This window comes from Melospiza georgiana, chromosome 5 (genome assembly GCF_028018845.1).
Source record: "Melospiza georgiana isolate bMelGeo1 chromosome 5, bMelGeo1.pri, whole genome shotgun sequence".
Taxonomy (NCBI): domain Eukaryota; kingdom Metazoa; phylum Chordata; class Aves; order Passeriformes; family Passerellidae; genus Melospiza; species Melospiza georgiana.
Window position 1 is genome coordinate 3,416,603 of NC_080434.1, and position 12,255 is coordinate 3,428,857.

At 36.4% G+C, this 12,255-nt stretch overlaps 1 protein-coding gene across 21 annotated transcripts in view; it reads left to right on the plus strand.

Annotated features, from left to right (window-relative positions):
* SORBS2 (sorbin and SH3 domain containing 2) overlaps positions 1-12,013 on the plus strand; it is a 145,330-nt gene extending 133,317 nt beyond the window's left edge. For 11 of the 21 annotated variants that reach the window (XM_058024373.1, XM_058024374.1, XM_058024357.1 and 8 more), the window contains 4 exons: positions 2,624-2,731; positions 6,262-6,311; positions 9,077-9,183; positions 9,978-12,013. In XM_058024373.1, coding sequence (XP_057880356.1) covers positions 2,624-2,731; positions 6,262-6,311; positions 9,077-9,183; positions 9,978-10,039 — 327 coding nt within the window. In that variant the 3' untranslated portion in view covers positions 10,040-12,013. The remainder of the gene's footprint in view (positions 1-2,623; positions 2,732-6,261; positions 6,312-9,076; positions 9,184-9,977) is intronic. The other 10 variants (XM_058024375.1, XM_058024366.1, XM_058024364.1 and 7 more) reach the window with 1 other exon arrangement.
* The last annotated feature ends 242 nt before the right edge of the window (positions 12,014-12,255 follow it).

Genomic DNA, 12,255 nt, shown 5'->3' on the forward strand with positions numbered 1-12,255 from the left:
CATTTTGTGTGGCTCCCAGGCATAGCTCTTTTTTCTGTTCAGCACTTACTTCAACAGAATATTCAGGTAGTTACTTTCACTGACAGCATGCATGTCAGGTGCTTAGGACAGTATGTTTTAGACCAGATGTTAAACTATTTAATTACATTTTGCCCTTTAATTACATTCTACCCTTAAATGACCTGAAAAACAAAGAAGTAAAATTAAGAATAGAGGAGAAATCCATGGCCACAAATGGCATTTTTTGAATGCTTTCTGAGGCAAGAGATGTCTTCCAGAAAAGTAGATGACTAATAATAAGATTAGCATGAGATTTGTGATTGTTGAGGTTAGTTACAAAAGCTCCCCTTACTGAGCATTTGACATCCTTCAGCTGATTTTGGAACACAGTTTTATAGCAGAACTACTTCTCATACTTCTTAAACATTTAAGCCAGCTCTGCTTTCTGCTGGAACATCAAGAGACTGATCCTCTTTTCCATCTTTCCTCTAATCTTCCATTTCCCTCTGCCAAGGCACCTACTTCCCACTCCGTTCCTACAATATCCCTGTCTACTGCTTCCCTCTCAGCTCCTCTCCTCTCTAAACCCTTACATCAGCAGGAGAAAGACTCACTACAGGTAAAGGTAACTGCACCCCTTGAACATGGATTGTTGTAAAGCTTCGTGTCTATTAAATAACTGCAAGGCTAACACTGAGTTTGATCTTCTCAGATGTACTGCTTTCTCTACTAATATTAAATAACATAAGAAATGGAGGATTGATAGGCCTTTTTCAAGTGAAACACAAGGTAAAGCTATAACCATTGTGATACAATTCAATAGTTTAAGGAGATACCAATAATAGGAAAGCAGAAAGCCTTTTACTCAATTTCAGGTTCATACCAGGACAGCAGTGTAACTGAGTTAATTGAATGAAACAGAACTGTATTCAACTATGCAGAAACTAGATAACATTTTGTTTGTGTTTTCAATTTCAATCCAAAGCCTGGGAGAAAAGTCATAAATTTCACAGGAAAGCACCACTGCTGAGGGTTATATTCTAAATACCAAGTCTGTTAGTCAAGGACTGGACAAAGATTATTCCCTCTTCAGGACTACATTTTGTGTCAGCATTGAAGCTCTGTGGCAGAAAAATGAAAACTTGCTCTAGAAAGACAAAGTTAATTTGCAGTGCTAACTTCCAGAAGATTTGTCTGCTCATGAATAGGAGAAAAAGTAACGTAAAGAGAAACTATCTTAGAAAAGTGATCATTCCATCATTACATCTGTCATAAATGCCCTCCTTGTTTTTTCTTTTCTTAAGATCTACCTCATTTTACAATGTGCATTCACAGAAAAAACAGACATAATGGACTTAAAGAAGTCTTAAGGTCAACGAATCTGTTGGGTTTTTTTCTGAAGCAGGGGAGAGACATAAGGCTTTTTCCAGGGCATGAATCTGTCATGAGCTTAGGTTTGTTCCACCTCAAAGAAGAGTAAAATAGAATGGTGCACTTGTGTCTGCAGCTTTTAATAATGTAGCAGTTGGTAGAGTGCTTTTGGTGCTTTTGCTTAACCTAACCAGAAAAATTAAGAACATTCCTCATCTACACTGAAATTCTTTTTAGGTGACCTGTATATTCCTTGCCCTTATTTGAGCAAAGTGTTTTAATCCAAGCTGAAAATAAATAGAAAGAATATATGTTCTTGAAACAGTATATGCAAACTTCAGTAACTTTTGTTAATTTAAAAATACATATGTACACCCCCACACACACATACATATATATATATATATATTTGCTATGTGGCTTAAAACTAAATGGAATACAAGGAGCACTTTGCATTTTGTTGGTGGGAGGGATGTGTGCTCCAAAAAAAGAAGTCTGAAGACACATCATAAGGAGAAATGCTGACATTTTTCTGCCTCCTTGGCCTCTCTTGGTATCTTTTTTTGCTCTTTTTATTCACTCCTCTCCTAAGAGGGGGATGGGTTTTTTTGTTTAGTCACATTCTACTGACAGTGAGAAATACCTAAGAAAAGGTTTCCAATATAGCACTCTGCTCTCCTCACATTCCCCCCAGCTCACTCCTGCCCATGAGATTTCACATGGGCTGCACACACACTCCTTAATAACTGAATTCTGACAAACATGAAGCTGATTTGTAGTGATGCTAACAAAGTGAGGATACTTCCATGAAGTACTTTCCACCAAGTATTTACTTGCTTTCTAAATGCAAATCCAGGGGGTGTGTTCTGTTTAACAGCAAGGAATTACATCCACCATTGGTATTTCTAAGGTAGCATTTCTGCTCTATGCTGTTGAGCTTTTCTGTGTTATTATCTGAGCTACTTCAGGGGGTACACATGCAATAACTGTTCCAATTGCATATGCTATACATGATTCATCTTACAATTGTAACGTGTAAGGGCGTGTACCAGAGCAGGAAACCTTTGGGAAAAAAAGATACAGTGGTAGCAATGAAAATACTGTGTACTAACAGTACTCCTCCTACCTGTAACAATTGCTTTTTGTTATCAGGAAAAGCATGTCTGACTTGCATGTAGGAATGAAGCCACAAAAATCCCATGGTGCTTCATTCTTAAACTCTGGCTTGACAAAGTTTTTGTGGTTCTTCTAGGCTAATTTAAAGAGGGAGCTATTTGTTATGGGTAAACCTCCTCGTAGCCCAGTGATGACTAAGAGATCCTGCAGCTCACCTGTCAGAGGTCACAGCTATTCACACAGGGTATGGTACTGGATGCCCAGTGTGCAATAACAGCTTTTCCATGGACAAGGAGCTCAGTGTCTAGTCTTTCAGTATTTTGCTTTTACCCAAGTGTCTCAATACTATCAGTATGCTGTGTTTTCTTCCTGTTGTGCTTCTGTGCTATGACTGAGTAAAGGCAACAGGTCTGTGTGTGCCTGAACTTTTTATATAAATCCACTAGTGTATTGCATCTCTGCAGTACTGCATGGTATTTCCAGTGCTACAAGGTGTTTATATTTAGTTCTTTATAGTTAGTCTAGTTCTATTAAAATTACTCCTCTCTTTCAAAGTATTTTTTATTTATTAGAATTACAGCTTCTAACAGTAAAAAAAAATTATTCTCCATTTCATATATACAGGCTTTTGCATGTATACAGACTGAATTTTTTGTTTTGAATCCACATCCTTCTTTTAAAAATGTTTGGCTCCTGCTACATTTTTTTTCACTCAATACTGTCCTCTTTATCCAATACTGTCCTCTTTATCTTTATCCAAAATTCCAGATTTTAATACTCTTTAACCTTTCACTTCTTATCTGTAACGTAACACAATTCTAATTCTTTCACCTAGCCAGAAAGTCAAGTTGTTTCGAATTTGCATGGATTTTGCTCAAAAAGGTAATCTACATCATGAAAAAGGAGAAAAAAAAACCCACAAAAAGTCAAGCACAAAAAACCCACCCTCAACCTAAACAATATGAGAATGAGAATTTGTAGTTTATGCTTCACTTTCAGCTCAGGATTTATTTGTCCTTTGCATTGGTTTCTTAACTTAGGTCTTAAAACTGGTAATGGGATTAATTATTTTCCATACTGTTGCTGCTGATTTTAGGTGATCATCTTTCTGATGTCTCCCTTTTTAAAATTTGAATCTTAGTTTAAGATAGGCAGGTTTGTGTAACTTCCAAAGTTTTAGCTTTTTGGCAGGCCTCTGTTTGCTTCCAGGTATTGAGGGGACAGCATTTTCTTCACTAATGAAGAAAGACAGTTCAGTCCTAGGAAGGCCAGAATTCTTGTGGTAGCAACCAAATACCATCTAACAGAAAGGCCAACTAGGAATGAGAGCTGTAAAAAAGGGATTAGGCCCTATTTCAATTTTGCACATTACTCCAAATGAATGAAATGTAACCGGTATATTAAGAGGAGTGTATTGGTCAATGTGTAGTGTTTATGACTTTAATTCCAAAAGTACAAGAGCACATATCATGCACCTAATTTGCATACTCAGGACTCTACGGAACTTTTATATGTAAGTGCAGTATCAGTCATGCATGAAAATCAGGCTTACAACTGGGACCATTGACTTGATTGCACACTCCTTAATGTTTTTGGGATTAGGTCCTGCAGTATTTCCCAGCAAATAGGACAGTCTGGTAAACTGAGTTGCAGTAGAAAATGAGGAATCTTTGTTAACAGTCCTTTGTCTAGCCAGTACAGCTGTATGTGGGAATGAGAGCTTAGGGAAAGAAAACAGGGAGAAAGCTTCTGGATGTCAGCTGGGGTATTACTGTGGAATGCCTCCAAATAGAGAGCAAGCACCAAGGTTCCCCTGCTCAGACATACCACCAATCACTTCACCCTATTTCTCCAAGATTGTAATTTTGTCACAGGACTGTTTTCTCTGCAGCAACAACCTAGAGTTAAATCATGAGTCACCTTGATTCTTATCTATTTCTACAGTGGTTAACTAGCAGTAGAACCTTTTATGAAGCTTATGCAGAAAAAGATGACAATACTAACCTGCCCAGTTTCTTCCTGGCTTGGTATTATGTTCAAAGCATTAAATCATTTGTAGCATTGTTTAGGACTTTTACTTCTATTGTTTATAGGAGAAGTCCTTAACCTTGGCTGAGTTCTTTTTATCTCTATCTTTGGCATTCAGCTCAGTTACAGACCTGATGAAAGATTAGCAGTAAATCAGGGCAGATTCCAATCTAAATACAAAGAATTTTGACTATTCTCTGCTTGCTAGGCAAGCCAGCCATTGAAGGAGGTTTACTGAGAACTGTTTAATTTGTAATCTTTACTGTTTATTCTTCAGTAAAAATTATCCATCTTGTACATGGGCAGAGGCAGAGTTAAGAGGGAGAGAAGACAGTAAGGAGTATAAACAATTTTTTTTTACTTTGAAAATCTGTTTCCCACCTAGCATTCAATAATATGAATTTTAAAAAAAAATCTGTAATCTACCTGCCTGCAAATTTAGGCACCTTTTAAAAGTTATACTCTACAGACTGTAAAGTACAGATTGTTCACAATATTTTCTGCACGTATTCATAGAAACTGCTGAAAAGAAATTTAACTAATTCCATCTGGAGATACTGAGAGGAAAGAGAGGGGAAGGAAACCTAACAAACTACATCCTGTGTTTTTCTGTTCAATTTTTGCCATCAGCCTGTGGATTGTTTATGGCTGCCTTCTCCCTTGGAAGACTGTTATCATCTTCAAGAGTGACTGAAATAGTCAAACCAAGAGAGAACCATGGGGCAATAAGACAAATTCCATGGCCTAAAGATCAGGTTGCTGTTTACTCAATTCATGAAAGAAAGTGCTGTGAGCAGTGTTTGATATCCACATTCCCAAAACAGATATGGTTCCCAGACTTGTCTCTACAGAGTGACCAGAGGGCATCCTCAGTCAACAGAGAATACGATCCCTGCTCATATCAAGAGCTTTTCCAAGCAGCTGCTCCTGCATTTTCTGGCCCCAGCCAGATTCTAATCAGTATAAGTCAATAACTTTCTAAGCAGGATATGGTTTCTGTAGAAGGTTAGTATTTTTCATTTACATGCATCCAGATGTATTGAATATTATTGCTCAGTAATGCTCCATTAAGAAGGAACACAGTTCCTTTCAAAAGTTCTGCACTGGAAATACAGACTACTTTTTTCTGTTGAAGTGTTAATTGTTATAGTCACACAATTAAATGTATTCTTTCAAAATTGTTTTCTGTTCTTTGCCTCCCAACAGCCTGCATGGCTTGAGATGAAACAGAATTAGTTACAGCATAGCATGTTTTGCCTGCCAAGTTAGTACTCTGTGTGTGTAATGTAAATTGGTATGTTGATCGTCTGTGAATATTCTAGATTCTGCCGTTATGTATAGGAGATTTTATCTGCTTATCTAAAAATATATTTAATCCAAAAAATGTATGATGTTCACCAGTTGCATCTGATTTTTCTAATGTTATTTCTGTTTCACAGTGAACAGGCAGCAGGGTTCTATTCCAGCTTTGTACTATGCTATAAATAGAATGGACTGTTGATGAAGTTCACAGTTTTGTTTAGTTTTTATTATGACCTCCAAAAATCAGATCTTTAAACGTGCCAAGATTCAATTGCTTGACGTGTCTCTTAAGGATTTCTTGTGAGTTGGAAGGGGGGCATAATGGGCCATGGTTTTACACAAGGTAGAACATGGACTCTTGAGCAACTATGTGTTACACCCCTATCCAACTATTTGGACCTTAAACTGCAAATCTTTATTACATTTCAAACCATTTCATTTCAGCCACAGCGCCCTGTGCTTTCTCATGAAAATATACACGGTGGGGGGGAACCGTAAGTATAATTCTTGTCTACTAAACCAAAACCTAACGCTTAACTAACAGCCAGCACGTCATCAGATAATTTTTTGACTTGCCAAGTACAATTATGAAGAGATTTCACAGATTTATTGATAACTGCATGATGTAGGAAGATAGCCAGGAAGGTCCCAGAGGGCAAAGCCTTGTTTAATTTCACATTCAGTGCAGCCAGACATGGCAACTTAACAGCTCTCTGTTTTCTGTACTTACAGAAGAGATTTTGACTTTTTTTATTCTCTCCACTTCTACATCTCAGCAAAATGACAATTACAGATTCAACATTGATTCAACTGATCTGCTTTCCTGACTTGATACAATTATTCAGAAACAATTCAGGATGTGAATAGAGAGAAAAAAAGTAACTTGATAATGTTGGTCACAGGAACACAGGCTCACACTTTTTGGTGTGATTTACAAGTGCAATTCAAATATGAGATACAAGAAAAGCTTTTCTGAAAACTGGAGAAGAACCTAGAACTCAAGTCTTATTTTAAGTGCTTGGGATATTTCAGTACTGACAGTTAAAATGCAAGATTGTCTCGAGATTTCCACCCCCCCAGCCTTGCCCTCGGGTCCTACTTCAGTGATCACTGAAACCAGCAGCCATTCTTCCTTTAGCATCAGAGCACTTCAGTATATGTTCCATTAGATAATTTTTCATAAAATGTACTTAAGGTTTATTGTCTAAAAATATTTATAAGTTTTCCTTAGTCATTTAAAGATTAAAAAGAGGGGCCAAAAGTTACTACATACCACAAATACATAATGAGATTGGGATATTCAGTCTCACTAAAACCATAGCTTCCTGTTGGTATAGTTAAGCATACTGAAACACCTAACTCAGTTATGAAAGCAATAATTTTCTAATTCATTTTTTTCAATATATCATAAGTAGTTCGTGACTAAATTTATTGATTCCTAAAATTAAAAATATAAATATATTAATTTTATATTTAAATTTATATATAAATTCTCTTGAATATGCTTTCTGTCAGTATTGTAGATGGTAGTAGAGTTTTTATACTTACAAAAGTCTTAGGTTAGCATAGAGAGAATGAAATTAGTACAAAGGAGTTTTTAAAATGGATTATCTAGAAATTACTAAGATTCAATTTCTAAAGTACAAAGAGAGCTCATTGGTAAGTTCTTGTTACTGTACTTGAGTAAGTAATTGGCTTGAATCCTATTCATGACACATTGCATCTGCAAAGCTTTTCCCTTTGGAAGCTGCATTTAATTATTTTTTGGAATATCACCACAGCTCTGCTTTCCTGGAATGATGATAAGCATAACAGAAAACATTATTGCCACTTAGCTCTTTGCACAGATTGTTCTTACTACTGCTATACAAATTACCAAAGGTAATTGCTTAAACAACCAGTCTCTTTCCATTTTGTTAGAGTAATTAAAATATAAAAAGAGACTTTTGGGGCTTGGGAAGATGACTGCCAGTGACAAGAAAGTAAGGTGGTTTTCCTTTTTTTTCTTGGAACATTTTCTTCTTTTCTAATCTCTGAACCAGCAATGTGAAAAATAAGTGTAGTTTATTTAAGATAAACATCATGAAACTAAACCTAGCACCAGTCTGTATATAGGATTTTCAAATTGGGCTTTCAGGAGCAGGAATTTTTTACTGAAGTAAACATCTTATTTAAGCCATGAAAACTTAGCCAGAATGATAAACATATCAATGAGCAAGCTGTCTTGTTTGTACTGGGAAAAGTGTAATGATGGTATTAAGGTTTAAAACTCTGTGAACTGTTCTAAGAGAAAAGAATGGATACAATTATGTTTTGCTTCAGTAATCTGAAATTAAAACTATATCACTTTCCCAATTTCTGCAGTTGTGCCCTGCTTCTTTTTAGAACATCAGTCATATCTAAGGCACAGTTGCTTAGGAAAAAAGGCCAATTCTGACTATACAGGATTCACAGGCTTTTACAACAATCTTCCTGTGGGCTGTCAGCCCAAGAACCTTCAGTTCTCCCTACTGAGAGTTTATTCTTTCAATTCAAAAAACTTTAATTAAAAGCTGGCAAGGAATGAAATGCAATGTATTTAGTAATTGCACACCTCTTGCCATTTATCCACTTATATCCTGTGATCTGCAGCCCTGGCCAGGTGTAGAAGCATAGCTCAGGGATGGAATATTGTTTGAGTTTCCATCCCTGTGTCCTCTGATTTGATCCAGGCCTCTCCCTCACTCTCCTAGATAGCTTATCTCTGTAGCCACTGAAGGGCCCAGGGAGCTCCCCCAGCCCCAGTGACATTGTGTGAGAGCTGCTGTGCTGGCTGCCCTCACTTGTGCTGCTACTGCCTTCTCTGGAGCTTAAAGGCAGAACCACAGTGCTGACCATGGCAGCCTACAGGGCTAACACATCTAGACTCTCCTTTAAATGTCCTTTCTTTGGTTACTGAGCTATAAAATAACACTAAAATAAATTTTTTTAAAAATGCTTTTGAAACAACTGGTTGAGGAGCCATCAGACTTGCCTTTAAACCCAGTCTTCAATGTCTCATGAGTTGTCTTTCTAAAGAAGGTTTTATTTACTATAAGTTCCTAACCCTCAAGTCCACTAGGCAAAAAAAAAATTCCTTTTCCCCTCTATTTGCAAGAAGTGTTTCTTCTTAATGTTTGAACCAGCTCCTTTACTTGAGCAAAAGTGCTTACTTAGCAAAAACTCTTACTGAGCAAAAACTCTTACTTCTTTTTAAAATGCCTCATTTGTCCTATTTAAGGTTTCAGGCTCTATATAACTATACCCCTAGGAACGAAGATGAATTGGAGCTCAGAGAGGGAGATGTCATTGATGTGATGGAAAAATGTGATGATGGATGGTTTGTGGGTATGTTTTGATTTGGTTGCTCTTCTTTTTTTTCCCCCCTGACCTGTGCTGCCCTCTTCATGTAGTGTCTTTTAAACAACTTGATTTTTGGCATTTAGTGTAATGAATCTGAACCTGGCTTTATCAGGAGAAATCCCAATCAAAATCCACTGAAATGAGCAGGTGATTTTGCACTTTTTTCTTTTAAAATTTATAGATGCCAAATTGACACACAGCTCCTGATTGTTGTTATTTATAGTTAGTCTAGTTCTAAACAAATTTGCATTGTTGCCATTTGTGACACAGAATGGACCATGTATTACTTCTCTCTTTATAAAGGCCAGGTACCTTAAAACCTTCTCATGGGAATACATCCACAGCATTGACCACTTGTGAAACCCAAGTATTACTGATCAAATGATGATTGCATGACCAGGCCTAGATATGGTGGCTTAATCATTTCATAAACCCTCATGCAGACAGCAGCTAACTTAATCAACTGACAAGTTCTTAATACTTAAAAAATTCACATTATTTTAATAGACTTTATGTTGATGAAATTAAATTATTTCTATGTACCAAGAATTTTAGCACAGCTTTTAATCAGGCCTAACAATTTAGTCAAATATGCTTCTTCATTTGCATTTTGCTTCCCGTGTTACACTTTATTAAACCTCACAACTAAAATTATATAGTATAAAGAACTCTGGATCATTCTGCTTGTGCAATATTAAACACAAAAAATTTTAAGGCCATGCTTACATAGTGATTTTCTGTTGTTATTCCCATCTTTCATCTATTGCTTCTAATTTCAGGAACCTCAAGAAGAACCAAATTCTTTGGTACTTTCCCTGGAAACTATGTCAAGAGGCTGTGAAATTTTTTTTTTCTACTTATTTATGCTGCATCTCTGCAACACATCTGCATAAAGCTGCTAGAAAACATGCTACGCTGGCCTTCTGTTTTCTCGCTTGCAGTCTCAACTAGAGGCCATCTAGTTCACCCTCATCCCATCCCACCCGCCAAACCGTCCCAGCAGTATTACAGCAACGACCACAGTGTGAATAACTAAGCTTTTCTGAGACAACAGGAAGCATTTCAACATTTAAATACTCCCTGGTTTAAAGTGTTCTCATGTGAAACACAGTAGGAAAAACCCTGATGACAGGTACATAAATGAGTTGCCATGGGGGGGTAGGGGGGAAGGGGGAAAAAAATTAATCTTGGTTTGAACATTTGTGGTACTACCATGAAGTCTGGTGGGATGTTTTCAGCATGCATGTAATACAGAGGAAAGTTGCTGTTTACTATTTTTTAAAAAATTGATTTTACACATTCTTATTAGCTTGGCAGCATTTGTTGCTTCCACATTGCTGTGTCACGGGTTTGCCTATTGTACTGGTTTACAATGTATGACAAACTATAATATAGACTTTTTGCCTGCACTTGTATGCTGTAACAAATGCACAGTGATTGTAAAATCTCAAGCAAGCAAAGTGAAAAATGGAAGAACTGCGAGTGTTCTGAACGGGTGCAATGGTATTGGCTAAATCTTTTCTTTTTTTCCCTAATGAAGAACTGTAGTGAACCTGTAGTGTTTTCTGTTAAAAAGTAAGAAGTGCAAAAGGCACAAAGACTGGGGAAAGAGGATTTAAGGAAGAGCAAGACAGTGCTGTAAGCATAGACAATAATAACCTGCTATTGATGTCTGATATTAAATGGTTGTAATCAAAATGTTGTAATAGTAAGCAACATGAAGTGTAAGGTAGTGTTTTTACTTATCAGGAAATTAAAGAAGCAGGAAGGTAAACAGTGTTAGTGCAAAGGGTTGTTGGATTTTGGTTTTTTTCTTTCCTAACATAGCCACCTGAAAAATATTCACAAGCATCATGTACTGATTTATTTCACTATATATGTGTATGTATGTTAACGAAACCCAAGTTACACGTTCTTTTTAGAAATTTAGACAGAAAAAAGAAGTCACAAGTAATAAAACAAATATATTTTAGAGGTGTTGGGTTTTGGTTTTTTGTCTGAATGAACAAGTGTTTGAAAACATACATTTTCCATAAGCAAAGGTAAGCATAAATAGCAAATGAAATTAAGGCACAGGATGATAATGACTATGGCTTTATGAAAATAAAAATTTGGATTTGGTTTCTTTGGCACCTTATAGATGGCAAAAGCTTCTGCTGCAATTTTCATGGGTAAAGGATCAAAATTATCAAAATGTATGTAGTCTCTGTAGCATTTTGTACATAATTTTGCTTTTTTGTACAGAGCCATTTGGTTGTTGATTTTTAAAAAATTAAGTTTCTTATTTGCCCTCTCCACATACAGAACATTTCAATGCATTTTTCTTTTCTTTCTCTGTTTACCATAAGCACATCTGGATAGTGCAATTCTGTAAGATAGCCTTTTATGCAAAATTTTATTAATTAAAATATGGTTTACCAGCCAAATCTAAATGTACATATGTCTTTATTACTGAGAAAGGTCATTAAGGCAAAGGTAAAGAAACATCTTTGTGCAGCATACCTTTATTATTGCAGATTTCATGGCAAAAGCTTTATATTCAAAGGCTTTCAATTTTAAACTAGATCTGCATGCAGCTTTGCTGTGAGATTAATACTATCTTTGATGCCATTTATGATTGAGGACTTAAATATCTGTTGCCTGTGATATTTAAAAAGTACTGTTTCTACTCTGTATCTGATTTTAGAAAAATGCAGGTTTTTCATACCTGAGTTTCAGGTAACTGACTTTGAATTCCTACAAGCAAAAGGTCTCTGTGGTTTTTTGGTTTTTTTTCTTGAATAGACTTCTAATAAATTTTGCTTGGAGTACAAAACTGTTTCCCCCATCATTTCTCCAATTACAGGTAGCAAAGTGCTTAACTCTTCAAGCTTATATGCAAATATCAGTACACCTTGTACTTACACACACAGCCCACACCCCCACCAAGCCTACAGCAGTTATATATAAATGTGCCACTAGCATTGCCCACACAGCTCTCGCTTGGTCCACCTTCTGTGGCATGCCTGAAACACCTGAATGCAAAAGCAGAATTATGGACTTTCTGCATAGAAAGTC